General features: G+C 37.9%; 2 protein-coding genes across 39 annotated transcripts in view; one reads left to right on the top strand and one right to left on the bottom strand.

The window, feature by feature from the left end:
* ABCD2 (ATP binding cassette subfamily D member 2) overlaps positions 1 to 1,035 on the bottom strand; it is a 68,138-nt gene extending 67,103 nt beyond the window's left edge. Inside the window, exon 1 of one of the 2 annotated variants that reach the window (XM_049102645.1) lies at positions 824 to 1,035. The gene's annotated coding sequence lies outside the window, so the exon portion shown is untranslated. The remainder of the gene's footprint in view (positions 1 to 823) is intronic. The other variant, XM_025455600.3, reaches the window with a different exon arrangement.
* Positions 1,036 to 1,467: 432 nt separating this feature from the next.
* The window catches only part of C27H12orf40 (chromosome 27 C12orf40 homolog), a 117,750-nt gene continuing 97,712 nt past the window's right edge, over positions 1,468 to 21,505 (top strand). For 12 of the 37 annotated variants that reach the window (XR_007406454.1, XR_003140502.2, XR_007406453.1 and 9 more), the window contains exon 1: positions 1,469 to 1,677. Coding sequence is in view for 15 of the 37 variants with exons in the window: in XM_025455619.2 (XP_025311404.1) it covers positions 1,655 to 1,677 (23 nt within the window). In the remaining 22 variants the exon portion in view is untranslated. The other 25 variants (XR_007406451.1, XR_007406450.1, XR_003140498.3 and 22 more) reach the window with 6 other exon arrangements.

The following is a 21,505-nucleotide window of genomic DNA, read 5'->3' as shown; positions in this document are numbered from 1 at the left end:
GGAGAAGCAGGCTCCCTGCAGGGAGCCCAGGGCAGGACTCCATCCCAGGACCCTGGGATCACAACCTGAGCCAAAGGCAGATACTCAACCCCTGAGCCACCCCAGGCATCCCCCACTTTTTCCTGGTCTAATTCAGATCAATGTTAGGTATACTTTGGTTAATTTTTATTATAAAAATTAGTACTTATATGATTAAACCAGGTATCTATCCTGGGACATAATCCTGTTTTATGTACTTATTCCTAATGACTTAAAAGAAAATATATTATATTTGAAATTTTGAGATATTCCCTAGGTTAAAATCTGGAAAACAATCCTGACAACTGAGGGGAGAGGTATACTTAGTGCATTTATTTGGGACAAAAGATTTTTAGTTTCCAACCAAAATATCATAGAACCGTTTGCAGGATAAATGTTTTACGAGGACATACAAACATAACATACACACACACACACACACACACAAAACCCCAGCAAAATCCAGTTTTTGTTTTGAGATGTTTTCGGTAAAAATCTGAATCTTTAAGGCCTTCATAAGCTTAAATTTTGATCGCTCTCAGAAACTCACAAAATGTACAGAATACTAAATCACTAAGGTGCAACGTTCCTAACAAACAACTGTTTACTGAATGTTAAAACCATATGCGGAAGATATTTAAGGGATCTGGACAGGGAGTGTTTAAGTGCGAATGCAAGCTTCATCTTCAGGATTAGGGATCTTACAAGTTTGTCTCTGCCTTCTCTTTCTCTCCCAAGCCTGGTCTCGGATGTGACCAATAGAGAACTAAATAAAATTATGGTGGAGGTGGCTTGAAACACTAACCCTGTGGCCACAGCCCGAAACTTCATTTACTGAGGCTTCCTTTGCCTGAGCCGTCAAAACTGCTGACTCCTCTTCCCTTCTGCGGCCTGGCTGCTTTCCCACGGCGTCCCCGGTGGCCCCAACAGGCCACTGTCTCCGCAGACACCGCAGAGGCTGTCGGGAGGCTCCCAGGGGCCCGCCCCGCCGCGGAGGCTGTCGGGAGGCTCCCTAGGAGCCCGCCCCGCCGCGGAGGCTGTCGGGAGGCTCCCAGGGGCCCGCCCCGCCGCGGAGGCTGTCGGGAGGCTCCCCAGGGGCCCGCTCTGGTGCAGAAGCTGTTGGGAGGCTCCTCAGGGGCCCGTCCGGGCACGGAGGCTGTCGGGAGGCTCCCCAGGGGCCCGATCTGGTGCAGAAGTTGTTGGGAGGCTCCTCAGGGGCCCGTCCGGGCGCGGAGGCTGTCGGGAGGCTCCCAGGGGCCCGCTCTGGTGCAGAAGCTGTCGGGAAGCTCCCTAGGAGCCCGCCCCGCCGCGGAGGCTGTCGGGAGGCTCCCCAGCGGCCCGCCCGGGCGCGGAGGCTGTCGGGAGCCTCCTCAGGGGCCCGCCCCGCCGCGGAGGCTGTCGGGAAGCTCCCTAGGAGCCCGCCCCGCCGCGGAGGCTGTCGGGAGGCTCCCCAGCGGCCCTACCGGGCGCGGAGGCTGTCGGGAGCCTCCTCAGGGGCCCGCCCGGGCGCGGAGGCTGTCGGGAGGCTGCTGGGAGGCTGGGGGCTTGGAAGGAGTTGGCTGAGGGCGAAGAAGCTGTGGCGCCCAGCTGAGACGTCTGAGCTCCCGCCTTTGGGGGCCTCAGAAGTTTGTGAGAGATGAATTGGGTCGGGGGATCCCGGTGAGTTTGGCTGCTTGGAGCCTGAGACCGTAGGCCTTGAGTCCCCGAACGTTCGCTCCAGTAATGGCGCCTCCCTCCGAGGCCCTGGAGGGACGGGCCTCGCCTCAGCTGGAGAGAAGTTGAAGGAGTGGGTCTCTTCGCTGGTAGCCAAGCTGGGAGATCGTAGCCACCGCCTCCCTGTCCTAAAGCAAAAGCAAGTCGGCTTCTTCCCGCTGCCTTTCCAAAGGCTTCCCGTGTGGAGCCCACAGCCGGTGAGCGACTCTGCTCATCCTCCCTGGCGTCCCACGGCTTCCTTCTCTAGTGAGGCCTCTCGGAACCTGAGCCCTCTTTTTCCTTTTTTCCGCCCCTGCCTCTCTCTCAGGAGGATTTTTTTTCCTAGGGCAGTATATAGTTTTTGTGTGAATTTGGAAAGTATTATGGAAGAGACCATTCGTTGCTGTCCCTAAATCCATTGGTGGAAAAGGGGGGGCGTGGCAGTATCCATCATAAATTTAATTTTTAAGATTATTTATTTATTCATGAGAGAGAGAGAGAGAGAGGCGCAAAGACATAGGCTCCATGCAGGGAGCCCGATGTGGGACTCGGTTCCGAGATCAGGTCCTGAGCCAAAGGCTCAAACGCTGAGCCGTCCAGGTGCCCCTAGTTTTTTTTGTTTTGTTTTTTAAATATTTTATTTATTCATGATGGACCTAGAGAGAGGCAGAGACACAGGCAGAGGGAGACAGAGAAGCAGGCTCCATGCACCGGGAGCCCGACGCGGGACTCAATCCCGGGACTCCAGGATCGCGCCCTGGGCCAAAGGCAGGCGCCAAACCGCTGAGCCACCCAGAGATTCCCCCCTCCCCAGTTTGTTTTTTTAAAGGGAGGTAAAGTGAATGGGCTTTAAAGATTGATTTAAGAGACAGTGAGAGCGCATGCGCACGTGATCCCACAAGCGGGAAGGGGCATAGAGACTCTTGAAGCCGATTCCCTGCTGAGCAAGGACCCTGACGTGGGGCTCCTTCCCAGGACCCTGATCATGACCTGAGCTGAACTCAAGAGTGGGTGGGATTAACCAACTGAGCCACCTGGGTGCTCCTAAAGTGGAGTTGTGTTTTTGTTTGTTTGTTTTTTTAGGATTTTATTTATTCATGAGACACACACACACAGGCAGGCTCCATGCAAGGAGCCCAAAGCGGGACTCAATCCTGGATCCCAGGATCACACTCTGGGCCAAAGGCAGAAGCTCGACCGTTAAGCCACCCAGGCGTCCCTAAAGTGAAGTTTTAAATTGTAATAACTTACAAGAGAATTTGCAATTAATTTTATATTTAGCATTAATCCCATTAAGTGTGATGGGTTGACAATGTAGTTTTATTTAACATTTTAAAAAAGATCTTATTTATTCATGATAGACATAGAGGCAGGCTCCCCGTGAGCAGCCAGATGTGGGACTTGATCGCGTATCCTAGGATCACTCCCTCAGCCAAAGGCAGACGCTCAACCACTGAGCCACCCAGGCGTTCCTAGTTAATATTTTCGTTACTGTTGGCCCATAGTCCACTAGGATGGAAATAATATGGGGCTGTAATTTCATTTGATGAAATTCCTTGATGAATTGTTTTAATTGAAACACTAATCTCTTAAATACAATTTTTGTCACAAGTAGACCCACACAAGCAGTGGTGATACTGTTAGAATGTAATACACTAACGTTCTAAGAAATTTTGTAAGGAGAAAGACGGCCTTTATGTTCACCAAGTATTATAACTATGCCCAGTAATTTTAGCAGAAGCATTTATCCTATTAAAAAATATGTTAGCATTGTATTTTAGAAATTTTTCTGAATTATTTCTGGCTGGTGTTATAGCATCATACTTCTACTCTGGAAAAAAAAATTCACAGGCTTCACGAGATTTAGTTGATTATCTGATTATAATTGATCTTTTTGAGCTTGACATTCTTAACATGTGAATATTAAATGAGATAAATCATTTTACAAATACTTAAGTACTATTAAAATGTAGTGCCATTATTCTGTCATATATATAAAACTTCTGACTATTCAAGGAGTAATATTTTAGTTGCTATTGGGAGGATGCAAAAGCAGTATACTACAGGAAATGTAGTCTAGAGATGTGTTTCTCAAAATGAGGTAGTGCTGTGCCTAGAAGTATTAGGTACCCCTGGGGCTTAAGAAATAATGGAAGAAACATGACACCTCTCCCTGGAGCATCAGTTTGCTTCTTTTATTTTTTAGGATTTTGTTTATTTATTTGAGACAACATGTGAGAGAGTGCACATGTGGGAAGACCTGATGCAGGGCTCCATCCTGAGTGGAAGGCAGACTCTTAACCAGTTGAACCACCCAGGAGCCTTTGGAGCATCAATTTTCCTCAGGGCTTAGAGGAAAATATATTTTTATGCATTTGTTTATTTTTATTTTAAAAAAGATTTTATTTATTCATGACACAGAGAGAGAGACAGGCAGAGACATAGGCAGAAGGAGAGGCAGGCTCCGTGCAGGGAGCCCCAACATGGGACTCAATCCTGGGACTCCAGGATTACGCCCTGAGCCAAAGGCAGATGCTCAACCACTGAGCCACCCACTATATTTTTAATATAGTCACTATATTTTTAAATTTAAACAAACATGAATACATTATGGAGTAAAGTGCAAATCTTGAGATATTTTAAGGCATCACTATTTTTAAATTTAAACAAACATGGATACATTATGGAGTAAAGTGCAAATCTCGAGATATTGTAAGATAAAATTTGCAATTTTAAATATATTTTTCTTGTGGGGAATGGACTCCACAGGTCAAACCACAGATTAATAATGAAACAATGAGTATCTCCATTTTCTTATATACGATAGACAAAGGTGAACAAGATTAGTTGATCATGGTATTATATCCCTAAAGGGCGTCAGAATCCAAGATAGTGCTTATTAATGACTACTAGCTGCTATTAGAGCTATTATGGAATAGAAATTTTAATCCATACCCCAGTCCATCTTGGAGTATTTATTATCCTTTGTTATTAGGGTTGTTTTTTGGGTAAAAATGTTGAGAACTGTTAAGAACTTAAATATAGACAAATAATTGGAGAACATTTACAAAGCTCCATCAGAGCTGCTCCCTCAGAGCATTCAACATTAATTAAACAAATTGGTTTTCACATGGCTCCCTGTTTAGGGCATTGTTAATCTATGTGGGCGGGGGAGGGAAATTCAGAAAAAGAAAAAGTTGTAATTTTGATCCACAAAAATAATCTGTGGTAGAATGGTAAGAATAAAATTAGGTAAATAACTATAATATTGAATTGTTAAATAGCACTTGATATTTAAACAAGTGCTGTTCTAAGTGCTTTTTACGTATTCGCTCATTTACTCTTAAGAATCTCATGAGGTATATACAAATATTATCCTCATTTTACTGATAGAGAAATTGAGGCACTGTTAAGGTTAAATGACTTGCCCAAGGTCACCCAGCTAATTAGTAGCAGAGTTAGATTTGAGAACAATGTGCTTAACCACTATGCTATGCTGCGTAGAAACAGAAATATTGTAAAGGTGGCACACATAAAGGGGATGTGGATCCCTAGAGAACCAAGAAGCAGGAAATTACATAAAGCCTTGAAGGATAGCAATATTGTACAGAACGAGCACTACAGAGAAGCAATGAAGCACAGTTTCTTAAAAGTTGAAAAAGAGGGGGGATCCCTGGGTGGCTCAGCGGTTTAGTGCCTGCCTTTGGCCCAGGGTGGGATCCTGGAGTCCCCAGGTCAAGTCCGCATCGGGCTCCCAGCATGGAGCCTGCTTCTCCCTCCTCCTGTGTCTCTGCCTCTTTCTTTCTCTATGTCTATCATGAATAAATAAATAAATAAATCTAAAAAAAAAAAAGTTGAAAAAGAGGTGAGATAAATGACCAAATTAGAGACCTAACTTTTATTTAGCAAGGCTTAGAAGAGAGGGTTGAGACGGGGGAGGTATTAAAGAAATTGATAGGGTTATTTGCCAGACAGCAAGTGGGGCTGCATTATACAGGAAACCAGTAAGGGGCTTTACACTTTTTTTTTTTTTTAAGGGAATTAAAGAAGCAGGCTATAGCAGTTTACGTTTTGATCACAGCAGTCTGATTGATTGTATATACAACATGGAAGCAGAGTATTATATATTGTAGGAACCTGATATATGTTAAGTTTAATTGCAGAATCATTTGGTAGAATATTTTTTAATTTTTAAAAAATATTTTTAAGATTTATTTATTTTAGAGAGTGGGAGGGAGGGTGACTGTGGGGGAACGGCAGAGGGAGAAGGAGAAAATCTGAAGTGGACTGCCCTCTGAGCAGGGAGTCTGATGCAGGGCTCCATCTTGCAACTTCCAGATCATGACCTAAAACCAAAAATTAGGCACTTAACCAACTGAGCCACCCAGGCGCCCCAATAAGAAAACCTTTATAATTGCAAAGGTCTTTACAGTTTTTCTTGGCGTAAAACAAACTTGGTATTTGATCTTTTGCTACTCTTCAGTCTGGGGACTCTACCAGTCATAATAAAGTGTCTTTTTTTTTGTGTTTGTGAAATCAAAAAGGGAAAAGATTGGCGGCTAGAGGGAAGAAGTAAGCTTCCCTTATTTTTCTTTTCAAAAGTACTTGGTTTGGCTTTAATGTTACAGTTTGTGGATTTTTGCAAGATATCATAACATTTCATTTCAAACAGTTTCATTTTGGTTAGAGATTGGCCTAAACTGAGAGTAATTTACATGTCTGTGATAGCAATCCCCAGTCAACTGTCTCTGAAACTTGTTAATCATCGGTAATGTCAGGTTTTTCAACTTTTAATGTTCTGTTCTTTATTTTTTTCCAAGATTGTATTTTATTATTTTTATTTTAAAATGCCCTTCCCCCCCTTTTTTTTTATTTTTTTATTTTTTTATTTTTTATTTTTTTTGCCCTTCCCCTTTTAAGTCCTTTCTTGACAGTTAAAATATTGGTCATCTGTCAGTCTTGCCAATTAAATTTTTTTTCCTTTTACTTGTTTGGGAATCATTGCTCTAGAACTCTGATTCTTACTTTATACTTTTTATAAGTCACTTAGACCCTATAATTTCCTAGTCAGATGGAGGTATAAATTTGAGACAGGACAGGTATGACCACTGATTTTTTAAAAATTGGAAACGATTCTATTTTATTTTCCCGTTTATTGATCAGTGACTTGTTTCACCAAATTCATAGTCACCTCAGACTTGAAGGTGTTAGGACGATAGGAGAGGAAGGAGAATATAAAGATATGTCCAGTCTTTGGGTGGCAATTTGCGTTTTATTTTTTTTTATTTTTTATTAAAGATTTATTTATTTATTCATGATAGAGAGAGGCAGAGGGAAAAGCAGGCTCCATGCAGGGAGCCCGATGCAGGACTTGATCCCGGGACTCCAGGATCCTGCCCTGGGCCAAAGGCAGGCGCCAAACCGCTGAGCCACCCAGGGATCCCCAATTTGTGTTTTAGAATGGGTTTGACTATAGATGGACTATAATGTACTCTACATGAAGTATAAGAAAATTTTTTTTTAAATTAGGACAGGTTTATTTTGCAAGTTAGACTGAATAATGCAACCAGTGTTGTTAAAAGGACACAGATAAAAATCTTGTTTAAATTTAGTTAAGGGAGAGGTTTGCATTTGTAAACGTAGGCCTAGAATGTTTGTGCAAAATATTTGTTGAGTGCTGTGTACCAAGCACTGCCAGGTAGGCATGCAAAGTAACAAAATTTAGTTTCTTTCTGAGAAATTTATATTTTATTGGGGGTGGTTGTTATAACATGCCATTAAGTTTGAAAATGTTTAAGGTAAGGGGCCAAAATATATGCTTTAAAAAATAGATACTCTGAACAATAGTAGAAAATAGGATAATTTTAGCTGAAGCTTTAGCAATCAGAAATAAGATTAAAGGAAAGTTTAGATGGAGGAAAAAATAATGCAAATAAACATTGGAAATAAGATTATATACTTAAATATTTAAAAATATGTATATGTGTCCACTGATAGGTTAAAAACCAGACTGAGAAGTTGAAATTTGATCTGTTATTGAGTCATACAAATTTGGAAGTAACACAATCAAAATGGCATTTTATGACTGTTTGTGGTATTAGTATTATGTAGTTTGGAACTAGTGGAAAAACTTTAAGATAATGATTCCAGTTAGGATTCTGCTCAGGGAAAAAAGTTAATACTATTTTTCCATTTTCCGGTATCACTGTATATTCTCCAAATCAAATCAACACAAAGTCCTAACTCATTTTGTTGGTTTCATGGGCTATGTGAATTTGGATTATTAAACCTCTCCATACAAAGGCAAAACCTTTTGTATGGAAAAATAATACAAAATCATGACTACAAAATTAGATACTGGCCTTGGAAGGGACATTTTCATGTTAAGGGCCCTGAAGCTTAACCTCAATTAGCTTTACAAGTTCTCTTTATGAAAATTAGTCTCTCTGCATCTTTTTCTTTATCTCTTAAATGGGGATAAGACTTAAATGTACCGTGAACATCATCCCTGTTTGCCTGACACAGTCATGATTTATGCTTGTGGTCCTAGTGGCATGCCCAGTTTAGCATTTGTCTTGGGAGTTTTTGTTTCTGTTACTATTTCCGTTAAAATGAGCCCAGCTATATTCAATGAATGGCCTATTTTTTTTTTAAACCTCTGCTGCCATGGTCTGTATTAGTGTATGGGCTGAGTGTGCAGTGAAGAGAATTCTCACCTTAATATGTGGTTAAATCTAAAGGCATCCAGTGATAATTTGGGAAGGATACTTTCCAGATCAAAAATAAATAACCATGCTTTTTAAGGACAGACTAGAGGGCACAAGTTGATAGAGTGTGCTAGGACATGAGCAGCTAGGGACAATTCACTTGCTAGTTGAGGTTGCAGAAGTATTAAATGCTGCTGTCTCTGCTGGCCAGTTGTACCAGCTAGTTGAGCTATTGCATGCTAAAGACAGATTTGTATAGCTACCATACCTGGGGGTGGGGTCCATATGAAGCATGGGAAATTTTAGATTAAGTGTAAGTGAAATACTTGTAAGGAATAGAGGCTAAGCTGTCCTGTCAGCCTACAAAGAGCAGTTAGGAATGTTGTTGCTGCAGTGGTTTTTGTCAACTATTAATATTGGTTGGTAATGCTTTTGTAATCTTTTTGGTAGCAGGGAACTCAAGGAAAATTCATGTTTAATAATAAATTAAGTATTGATGTTTTGTTTTTAAGTTGATGACCCCTGTAAGTTTTGCACAAAATTTTTACCAACATTTAGCATTTCATAGTTATATCAATGAGCACATGACAAACTGAAGACAGAAATTACTGGGAAAACATCAGAATTTATTATTTTAAGGAGATTATAGCAGCAAACAATAATATGACACATATAACTGCAGAACATTGAAGATAAAATATCTGCAATGATAATGTGAATGGGTTATAGCATCATGTATAAAACAGAGTTCTTACTAAATTATATATCCTATATGTCCAAGATATACTTCGATTGATTATGGTTTATATGTATTTTATAGTTGTATCCATGGAAGCTTGATATTTTACCAAACAGAAGCTACAGTTGTCAATATCTTGAACAGTTTTATATATATGCCCAGTTAATAGAACTGAGTTCTCATTTCTGAGACAACACTAATGTTGAAAAATACTTTGGCATGTCATTATAAGCTTTCTTTCTTTGCTGCCTTTCATTAATTGAATTTTGTAAACATTTGAGTCTTTGTAATATTACTTTGTAAATCAATTCAAGTGTCCTACAGTGTTTTGAATATTTTTGTAAATAAATCCTCTAAATTTTGTTGACATTTTGTTAACAGACAACTTTATTCAAAATAAATAAATCTTTATTTCATAGGTAGAGTGGAAAAACTTCAATATTTGAAGTTTTAGTGAATTAAAATTACTGAAAATTAAGTTGGTATTTTTTTTTTTGAAAATAAAATTTTGAAGACTTAATTGTGAATAACCTGAAATATGCATTCATGTCGGGGTATCATTCACTTTCTAAAATCACTTCCACTGTGTGACTCAGGAGATGGCTGCTCATGTTTATCATTATAGTCTGTGTGAAATAATGTTTTCTTTGTCAAAATACTATAAAAGTTCAATCTGTAAGAACTTATTTAAATTAGGCTCTGTATTTTGAGTATTAGATTTCTGCCTTATTGATTTGACAGTTTTTTCCTCAATACCTTAACTGTCGTAATTCATACATCTCTAAGAACTTTTTTCAAGAAAAATAATAAACACTTTTTTCTTGTTTTATAAGAGAAACATTTATGTAAAAGCCATAATGTTCTACATATATCATTACTATTCCTGACACATCAGGTAGACCTGTTTTAGTTTTGTGGAAAGCCAATGTAAGTACTTTTTTCTAGGCTAATTACTGTCCTGAATCTTAATAAGTTTGCTAGCTAACAATGTTGGATTATAATGTTTTAGATTAAATTAATTTCAATGTAATACAAGCCATAAAATACTGTTTTTCATTTGTTATTACTCTTTTATTTACATTTTCCACTTTTAATCACACTTAAGATATGATTATAAGATCTTAATCTGGAAACAGTTTCTTTTGCATGGCACCATGCCACAAAAAAATAAGCAGCAAACTAAAAAGCAAAGGAAAAGAAACAAAACAATTCAAGACAGTTCAGACGTAAGATACTCATAGTATTTAATTCACATGGTAGTTTCAATATCTCCTGCTTATTTTATATAAAATGCAAGTGTTGTCCTTTACCTTTGTAAACCTTTTACCTTTCTTTTTTTTTTTTTTTAAAAGAAAGTATTTCTTTAGCTTTTTCTTCTGAATCTTTCCTTACCAGAAAGCATAGCAAGGGGCAGAATGCTCTGATATATTACTGTAATCAACATACTTTTCTTTGTGTGTTTCTGTATTTCTTCTCATCCCTTATCCTTTTTTTCCTTCTCTCCCTATCATTTCTTAAGTTCTTCCCTTCCCTTAACCTTTTTACACCTGTTTTACTTTATTCTTTCTTACAGAGAATAATGTAACAAATATCTATATTCCTGCTTCCTAGTAGAATTGAAAATTCGTAGCGTGTTCTATAAACAAGTTATGACCCACTACTGATTTTCTTTTGGTATGTAGTATAATGGCAACTAATATTGTTCATACTTCTATTGAAAGAGAAGGTTGCAATATATTTTTTCTAAAAATCCATTTTCCTGAATAACAATAATTGCTGTTAAAAGATTAGCCTCCAGGCAAGTGGGTGGCTCAGTTGGAACTGTCTTCTTGAGATATTGAATTCTCTCTGTATATATACTCAAAGTGGTATTGCTGGATCATATGGTAGTTCTCTTTCTAATTTTTTGAGGGAATTCCATACTACTTTCCTAGCGGTTGTACCAATTTACGTTCCTACCAACAATGCAGAACGGTTCCCCTTTCTCTACTTCTTCCCCAGCATTTCTTTCTTTTTCTCTTTGATAAAAGTCTTAACTGATACAAAGTGATAAATCATTGTGAGGTGTAAAGTGATAGCTCAGTGTGGTTTTAATTTTCATTTCCCTGATGATGAGTCATGTTGAACACATTTTCATGCACTTGTTAGCCATTTGTATGTCTTTGGGAAAGTGTCTGTTTTTAGGTTATTTGCCTGTTTTAAAATTTTTATTTTATTTATTTTTTATTTTAAGTATGCTCCATGTCCAATGCAGGCCTCAAATTCCTGACCTCGAGTTCAAGAGTTTTGTGTTTTACTGACTGAGCCAGCATTCATTCCAGTATAGTTAACATAGTGTTATATTAGTTTCAGGTTACGGTATAGTAATTAAACAATTACACATGACTCAGTACTCAATGAAGTGTAATTTTAATCCCTTTCACCTATTTCTTGCTCCCTACCTTCTTTCCCTCTGGTAAACCATTAGTTTGTTTTCTATAGTTAAGAGTCTGTCTTTGTCTCTTTTTTGTTTTCTTTGTGTATTAAATTACACAGGAGTATGAGTGAAATCATAAGGTATTTGTCTTTCTTTGACTTAGCATAATACCTTCTAGTTCATCCACATCATTGCAGATGGCAAGATTTCATTCTTTTAGATGGCTGAGTAATATTCCATATATATGTATATGGAGTATATTAGTGTATTATATATATATTATATATATTATATATACACTCCTATATATTTTACTTAAAGATTTTTATTTAAATTCAATTAACATAGGAGTTATTGGTTTTAGAGGTAGAGGTAAGTGGTTCATCAATCTTATGTAATACCCAGTGCTCATTACATCACAATGCCCTCCTTAATGTCCATCACCATTCCCTTACCCTCCACCCCTCCAGGAGCCCTTAGTTTGTTTCCTATGATGAAGTCTCTTATGGTTTGTCTCCCTGTCTGATTTCATCTTGTTTTTTTTTTATGTATGTATGTATGTATGTATTTATTTATTTTTTATTTTACCATTTCATTTATTGGTGTTCAATTTGCCAACATACAGAATAACACCCAGTGCTCATCCCGTCAAGTGCCCCCCTCAGTGTGATTTCATCTTGTTTTATTTTTTCTTCTCTTCCTCTATGATCCTTTGTTTTGTTTCTTAAATTCCATGTATGAGTGAGGTCATATGATAATTCTCTTTCTCTGATTGACTTATTTCGCTTAGCATAATATCTAGTTCCATCCACATCATTGCAGATGGTAAGATTTCATTTTTTTGATGGCCAAATAGTATTCAATGTTTATATATAACACATCTTCTTTATCCCTTCATATGTTGATGGACATCTGGGCTCTTTCCATACTTTGGCTATTGTAAATATTGCTGCTATAAGTGTGATTGCTGGATTTTAGAGTAGTTCAAATTTTAACTTTTTGAGAAAACTCCATACTGTATTCCACAGTGGCTGTACCAGTTTATATTCCTACCAACAGTGTAAGAGGGTTCCTTTTTCTCCACATGCTTGCCAACACTTCTTGTTTCTTGTGTTTTGGATTTTAGCCATTCTGACAGGTGTAAGGTGATACTATAATTTTGATTTGCATTTCCCTGATTATCAGTGAATGTTGAGCATCTTTTCATGTATCTGTTGGTCATCTATAGGTCATCTTTGGAGAAATGTTATCTCCTGCCCATTTTTTAATTGGCTTATTTGTTTTTTTGGGTGTTGAGTTGCATGAGTTCTTTATTTATTTTGGATACTAACTTTATCAGATATGTTATTTGCAGATAGCATATCTCATTCAGTGGGTTTATCTTTTGGTTTTGGCAATTGTTTCCTTTGTTGTGCAGAAGCTTTTTATTTTGATACAGTCCCAGTAGTTTATTTTGCTTTAATTTCCCTTGCCTCAGGGGACATGTCTAGAAGAATATTGCTGTGGCTTATGTCAGAGAAATTACTGCTGGAGTTCTCTTCTGGAATTTTATAGTTTCATGTCATCTTTACTCAATTCTGAATTTATTTTTGTGTATGTTATAGGAAAATGGTCCAACCTAATTTTTTTGCATCTAGGTGTCCAGTTTAACTAACATCATTTGTTGAAGAGACTGACTTTTTCCTATTGTATATTCTTGCTCCTTTGTCATAGGTTAATTTGCCATATCAGAGTGGGTTTGTTTCTAGACTTCCTGTTGTGGCCTGTTTATCTGTGTGTCTCTTTTTGTGCTAGTACCTTACTCTTTTGATTACTACAGCTTTGTAGTATAACTTGAAATCTGGAACTGTGATACCTCACTTTTGTTCTTTTTCAAGATTGCTTTGGCTATTCAGGGGTTTTGTGGTTCTATATAAATTTCAGGATTATTTGTTCTAGTTCTGTCAAAAATGCTGTTGATATTTTGATAGGGATTGCATTAAATCTGTAGATTGCTTTGGATAGTAGGGACATTTTAACAATGTTTATTCTTCTAATCCAAAAGGTGGAATATCTTTCCATTTGTGCCATCTTTAATTTCTTTCATCAGAGTTTTAGTTTTCAGAGTACAGGTCTTTCACTTCTTTGGTTAGGTTTATTCCTAGGTATCTTATTTTTGGTGCAGTTGTAAATGGGTTTTTTTTTTTTTTAACTTTCTGCTGCTTCATTATTAGTATATAGAAATACAACAGACACCTGTATATTGATTTTGTATCCTGTAATCGTATTGAATTCATTTGTTCTAGCAGTTTTTTTGGTGAAGTCTTTAGGGTTTTCTCTAGATAGTATCATATCATCAGCAAATATTGAAAGGCTTACTTTTTCCTTGCCGGTTTGGTTGCCTTTTATTCCCTTTCCTTGTCTGATAGCTGCAGCTAGGACTTTCAGTATGATATTAAATAAAAGTGGTTAGAGTGGACAACCTTTTCTTGTTCCTGACCTTAGGGGAAAAGCTCTGTTTTTCACCATTGGGGATGATGTTAGTTGAGGAGTTTTCATATATGGCCTTTATTATGTCAAAGTATTGTTCCCTCTAAACCTACTATGTTGGAGAATTTTATCCTTAATGGATATTGTATGCAGTCAAATGATTTTTCCTATATCTATTGAAATGCTCATTTGTTTTTATCCTTTCACTTGTTGATGTGATTTATCATGTTGATTGATTTTCAAATCAGGAGTAAATCTCGATTGTAGTGAAATTTTTTTTTTTAATGTATTGTTGGATTCAGTTTGCTGATATAGTGTTGAGGATTTTTATTTTTTATTTTGTGTTGAGGATTTTTAAAGCTATGTTCATCATAGATATTGGCCTGTAGTTCTCTTTTTTTGGTAGTGCCTTTACCTGGTTTTGGTATAGGGTAATGCTGGCCTCATAGAATGCATTTAGAAACTTTCCTTCCTTTTCTGTTATTTGGAATAGTTTGAGAAGTATTAACTTTTCTTTAAATATTTGGTAGAATTGACCTGTGAAGCCATCTGGTCCTGGACTTTTGTTTGTTGGGAGTTTTTTGAGTACTGATTCAATTTCATTGCTGATAATTGGTCTGTTTAATTTTGTTCGTTCCTGATTCAGTTTTGGGAGGTTATAGGTTTCAATGAATTTATTCATTTCCTTAGGTTGTCCAATTTATTGGCATTTAATTTTTCAAAATATCCTCTTATACTCTTTTGTATTTTCTTTTTTTTTTTCTTTAAGATTTTTCTGTTTTTAGAGAGAGAGCTTGAGCTGGGAGAACAGGGAGATAGGGAGAGAGAAAATCTAAAGCGGACTCTATGCTGAGTGTGGAGCCCCACTAGGGGCTTGATCCCATTACCACAAGATCATGACCTGAGCTGAAACCAAGGGTCAGAGGCCCAATTGACTGAGCTACCCGGGTGCCACAATTTCTTTCTCTCTTCTCTTCTCTTTTCTTTTCTTTTCTTTTCTTTTCTTTTCTTTTCTTTTCTTTCTTTTCTTTCTTTCTTCTTTTCTTTTCTTTCTTCTTTTCTTTTCTTTTCTTTTCTTTTCTTTTCTTTTCTTTTCTTTCTTGTAAAAATTTGAGAGAGAGAGTGCAAACATGCACAACTGGGGAGGGGCACAGGAAAAGGGAGGGAGAATCTCAGTCAGACTCCATGGTGAGCATGTAGCCTGACATGGAACTTGATCTCACAACCCTGAGGTCATGACCTGAGCCAAAACCAAGAGTTGGATGCTTAAACAACTGTGCCACCCAGGCGCCCCAAATTCTTTGTATTTCTATGATGTTGCTTTTTACTTCTCTTTGATTTCTGATTTTGAGACTTCTCTTCCTTTTTAAAAATTTTTTGAGGAGACTGACTAAAGGTTTATCAATTTTTTGATCTTTTCAAAAAAGTAGCTTCTGGTTTCTTTGGCCTGTTCTACTGATTTTGTTTTAGTTTCTGTTTCTTTGATTTCTGCTCTAATCTTTATTATTTCCTTCCTTCTACTGGTTTTGGGTTTTGTTTGTTATTTTCCTAGCTCCTTTAGGTGTAAGGTTAGGTTATTTGAGATTTTTCTTCTTGAGGTAGGCCTATAGTGTTATAATTTTTTCTCATAGGACAGCTTTTGCTTTATCCCAAAAATATTAGAGTGTTGTGTTGTTATTTTCATTTGTTTCCATGTATTTTTTAATTTCTTCTTTGAGTTCTTGATTTATCTATTCATGGTTTAGTAGCATGCTGTGTAACCTCCATGTATTTGTATTCTTTCCAGATTTTTTTCTTGTGGTTGATTTCTAGTTTCATAGTGTTGTGGTCAGAAAAGATGCATGGAATGACTATGATTTTTTTTTTTTTAATTTGTTGAGACTTGTTTTGTGGCCTAATATGTGATCTCTTCTGGAGAATATTCTATGTGCACTTGAAAAGATATGCATTCTGCTGTTTTGGAGAGTAATGTTCTGAATATATCTGTTAGATCCATCTGATCCAATGTGTCATTCAAAGCCACTGTTTCCTGTTGATTTTTTGCTTGGATGATCTATCCATTGATGTAAGTGGATTGTTAAAGTCCCCTACCATTATTGTATTATGATCAGTTACTTCCTTTGTGTTTGTTATTTTTAAAATTTTATTTATTTATTCAGGAGAGACAGAGAAAGAGCAAGGCAGGGGCAGAGGCAGGGTTCCCACGGCGTAGGGAGCCTGATGGAGGACTCGATCCCAGGACCCTGGGATCATGACATGAGCTGAAAGCAGACACTTAACCAACTGAGCCACCCAGGTGCCCCCTTTATGTTTGTTATTAACTGCTTTACATATTTGGATGCTCCCATGTTGGGTGCATAAGTATTTGTAGTGTTATATTTTCCCTATGGATTGTTCCCTTTATGATTAATATAGGATTCTTCTTTGTGTTTTGTTACAGTCTTTGTTTTAAAATCTTTTTCCCTTTTTTTTTTAAAAAGATTTTATTTATTTGAGAGAGAGATAATATGCATGAGTGGATGAAGGGCAGAGGCAGAAGCAGGCTCTCCACTGAGCAGGGAGCCTGATGTGGGGCTTGATCCCAGGACTCTAGGATCATGACCTGAGCCAGAGGCAGATGCCTAATGCACTGAGCCACTCAGGTGCCCAAAGTCTCTTTTTTTCTGATGTAAGTATTGCTACCCTAGTTTCTTTTCACTGACATTTGGATGATAAATGCTTCTCCTTTCCTTCACTTTCAATCTACATGTGTCTTTAGGTCTGAAATAAGTCTGTTGTAGGCAGCGTATAGATGGGTCTTGCTTTTTTTTTTTTCTTTTTAAGATTTTATTTATTCATGAGAGACAAATAGAGAGAAAGAGACAGAGACACAGGCAGAGGGAGAAGGAGGCTCCATGCAGGGAGCCTGATATGGTACTCGAGCCCGGGACTCCAGGATCATGCCCTGAGCCAAAGACAGGTGCTAAACCGCTGAGCCACCCAGGTGTCCCAGGTCTTGCTTTTTTAACCCATTTAATCAGCTGTGTCTTTTGATTGGAGCATTTAGTGTATTTACACTCAAAGTAATTATTGATAGGTATTACCATTTTGTTTCTTGTTTTATGATTGTTTTTGTAGTTTTCTGTTCCTTGCTCTTTTCTCATGATCTGCCGGCTTTCTTTAGTGATATCCTTGAGTTTCTTTTTCTTTGTTTTTGCGTATCTATTACTGGGTTTTGATTTTTGGTTCCCCTGAAGTTTTTGTTTTGTTCTCTAGATTTTATTTATTTATTCATGAGAGACAGAGAGAGAGAGAGGAAGAGATGTAGGCAGAGGGAGAAGCAGGCTCCCCACAGGGAGCCCAATGTGGAACTTGATTCCAGGACTCCAGGATCATGCCCTGGGCCAAAGGCAGACGCTTAACCCCTGAGCCACTCAGGCATCCTGTTTTTGTTTTTATTTTTTAAGATTTTATTTTATTTTAGAGCATGAGCGTACATGTGCTAATAGGGCATGGGCAAAGGGGTTGAAGAAGAAGGAAAGAATCCCAAGCAGACTCTGCACTGAGTGCAGAGTCCGATGTGAGGCTTGATCCCATGACCCCAGGACCTTGACCTGAATTGAAACCAAGAATTGGATGCCCAACCTACTGAGCCACCCAGGTGTTCCACCATTAGGTTTCTATATAACATTTTAAATATCTTGCTGCTTTTAAAATTCTCTTTATATCACTACTTTTTACTATTTTAATTATCATGTGTCTTGGTGTGGACCTCCTTGGGTTGATTTTGTTGGGGACTCTGTGCCTTTTGGATCTGGATTTCTGTTTCCTTACCCAAATTCAGGAAATTTTCAGCTATCATTTCTTTAAATAAATTCTCTGCCCTCTTTTTTCTGTCTTCTATTTCTGATATCCTTGTAATGCAAATGTTATTACACTTGATGGTGTTGTTGACTTCCCTAAGTGTATTTTCATTTTTATTATTATTTTTTTGTCTCTCCTTTTCAGCTTGATTGCTTTCTATTACTCTCTTCCAGGTTGCTGTTTTGTTCTTCTGGTCCTTCTAGTCTACTGTTTATTCCCTTTAGTGTATTTCTTAATTTTTAGTTACTGATTCTTCATCCCTGATTCTTTATTTTCTATCTTCTTGTTAAGGGTATTACTGAAGTCCTCCACTCTATTCTCAAGTCCAGTGAGTATCTATATGACCATTACTTTAAATTCTCTATTAGGTATATTATTGGTTTAATTTAGCTTTCTCGCTGTGATTTTGTCCTGTTCTTTCATTTGGGGCATATTCCTCTGTCTCATCATTTTGTCTCTTCTTGTATCTGTTTCTTTGTGTTAGAAAGTAAGTTTTATCTCTTGCTCTTGAAAGTAGTGGCCTCATGCAAAAGAGGTTTTGTAATGCCTTGCAGCCAAACATACCCTGTTTAGTAGAACCTGGCACATTAGGGGTGTCTCCTGTGTATGTGTGTGTCTCCTGCTGTTGTGGTTGAGTGAATGTTTCCTTCAGTCCAGTCATCTGCAATGGGTTTCTTTGCCTATTGTGGGCAAGGTTAGGTCTCTGTGTTTTTAGTGGGCCTCTCTGGGACTGCCTTGGGCTTTAGTTGAGTCAGACTAGGCATTTATCAGTGATGCAATAGCATTGAACTGCAGAATGCTTTCTCTGTGTTGTCCTCTGAGAAGCTTTTGTTAGTGGGCAGAGCCTGCTATTAGACCCGATGCCTTTCCCCATCCTACTTCTGGGCCACAGTTTGACTGGTGTGTGTGGTTATCTTTCCCTCTCTGTGGGGCAGGAATTATTTTGGAGTGGTGTTGCCCCTGTTGGGGATGCTTCCACACTGCCATGCTTGTGGCACCACTTTGGATGGATCTAGCCGGGGGGGGGGGGGCGGGAGGCAGTTAGGCAGGTAAAGCAGGGGCAGGTATGCTGTTTGCAAGTTAGGTAGCTAGTTTTGGTGCTGTGGCCCTGTAGCTGTCTAAGGGTCTAGGTTGCAGGGTGGAGAGGGAAATGGCACCTGCTGGATCTTTTGTTACCAGAAAAATCTCCCAATGATCCCCACCCCTCCAGCACACTGAGATTAGTATACAAATCTCTCTTCCATATACCGTAGGTGTTTTTTCAAACTGTTATTTTTGTGCTCTATCATCACTTGGCTGTTGTTCTATGTCTTTAAAGGTGGGGACTCAGTTTCTTCTTGCCATCCTGGCTCTCATAGAGGCAAGCCAACTCATTTTGCAAGTTCTAGATGTTAAGCCTCCTTGATTGTAAGAACTAATGAAATTATGCCCCTCTGCTTTTCAAAGCCAAAAGTATGGCTGTTCATCATCCCAGTGTGTGTTCCTAATGCCTGGAGTGCCTGGTTTGGGGTACTTTCCTCTCGCCTCTTCTCAAGGGCAACGTCCCTCCCTTCCAGGTTCAGTCCCACAGGTCCATTTAGCTCTGGACTGCATCTCTGCCTTTCCTGCCCTCTTTGATGTGGCCTCTTTTCTACATTTAATTGTGGAGAGTCTGTTCTACTAGTCTTACATCATCTTCTGGCTTGCTTACACTGATGAGGGTGTTATGTAGTTGTATCTGTGGGATGAAGTGAGCTAAGGGTCCTGCTACCCTGCCCATGAACCATGGTCAGGAAGAACTGCTCTTTGCCTCTTTTTAAATTGGGTTATTTTTGTTTTGTGTGTTACTGAGTAGTATGAGTTCCTTACAGATTGTGCATATTTACACTTTCTCAGATATAACATTTGTAAATATTTACTCCCATTTGTTAGGTTGCCTTTTCATTTTGTTGATGATTTCTTTTGCTATGCAGGAACTTTTTAGTTTGATGGAATCCTATTTATTTTTGTTTTTGTTGTTGTCTTTGTTTTTGGTTTAAGCCAAAAAAAAATTGTTGCCAAGATGAACATCAATGAGCTTAATCCTCTGTGTTTTCTTCTAGCACTTTTATGTTTTCAGGTCTGATGCTCAAGTCTTTATTTCATCTTGACTGAATTTTAGTGTATGGTGTAAGATAGAGGTCCACTTTCATTTTCATTTTCATGTGGCCATCCAGTTTTCCCTATCATTTATTTTAGGACAATTTGTTGTCCTTTCACCATTATAATTTTTTGGCTTTTTTCTCATAAATTAATTGACCATATATGCATGCTAGGCTCTCTATTTTATAGAATGTCAGTCTATATGTCTGTATTTGTGGTAGTACCATACTGTTTGATTGCCCTAGGTTTGTAATCTAGATGGTTCCTGACTAATGATGGTTTGACTTAGGATTTTTTTTATTTTAAAATGATGCAAAGTTGGTATGCATTCAGTAGAAACCATACTTTGAATTTTGAAATTTGATCTTTTTCTGGGCAAGTGATACGCAGTATGATACTCACTCAAGATGCTAGGCAGTGGCAGCATGTTGTAGCTCCCAGTCAGCCACAGTCAAGATGGTAAACAATGATAAACCAAACAACCATTCTATACCCATATAACCATTTTTTTTGTTCATGTTTAGTATAGCATATGATAAATTACATGAGATTTTCAACACTTTATTGTGAAACAGGCTTTGTGTTTGATTATATTTCCCAACTATAGGTTAATGTAAAATGTTCTGAGAAGGCTTCAAGTAAACTAGGCTAAGCTGTGAAATTTGGTAGGTTAGGTGTATTAAATGCATTTTCCACTACAGTATTTTCAACTTCCAATGTCTGTAATTATCAGGATGTAACCCATTGTGTTAGTCAAGGAAGATCTGTATAGTTTGCATCAAATGTGATGCCTTCACTTTGTTCTTTTTTCTCAAGATTGCCTTGGCTATTTGGGGTCTTTTGTGGTTTCTTAAAAATTTTAGGGCTGTTTGTTCTATTTCTATGAAAAATTCCATTGGAATTTTGATGGGGATTGCATTGAATCTATAGATTACTTTGAATAGTAGGGACATTTTATCAATATTGATCAATTTTTATTTTTCCAATCCACGAGCATGAAATTTTTCACCATTACTTGAGTATTCTTCAGTTTCTTTCACCAGTTTGTTATAGTTTGCAGTATACAGATGTTTTATCTCCTTGGTTAAATTTATTCTAAGTATTTATTTTTGGGGGGTATTATAAGTAGGATTGTTTTCTTAATTTCTTTTTGATAGGTGGTTGTTAGTGTATAGAAACAACTGATTTTTGTGTATTCATATTCTTCCCTGCAACTTTACTAAGTTCATTTATTCTAACAGTTTTTTTGTTTGTTTGTTTGTTTTTTGTTTTTTTTTTTGTGTGTGTGTGTAGTCTTTAGGGTTTTCTGTCCATATCATGTTACCTGAAAATAAATAAAATTTTTCTTGCTCTTTTTTGTTTTGGATGTTATTTCTTTTTCTTTCCTGTTTGCTTGGCTAGGACTTCCTTGCTATGTTGAATGAAAGTGATGAGAGTGGGCACCTTTGTTTCTGATTACAGAGGAAAAGGTTTCAGTGTTTCATCATTGAATGTAAGATT

The sequence above is a fragment of the Canis lupus genome, chromosome 27, assembly GCF_003254725.2.
Source record: "Canis lupus dingo isolate Sandy chromosome 27, ASM325472v2, whole genome shotgun sequence".
In the NCBI taxonomy this organism is placed as follows: domain Eukaryota; kingdom Metazoa; phylum Chordata; class Mammalia; order Carnivora; family Canidae; genus Canis; species Canis lupus.
This window is presented reverse-complemented; position numbering and strand designations above follow the sequence as displayed.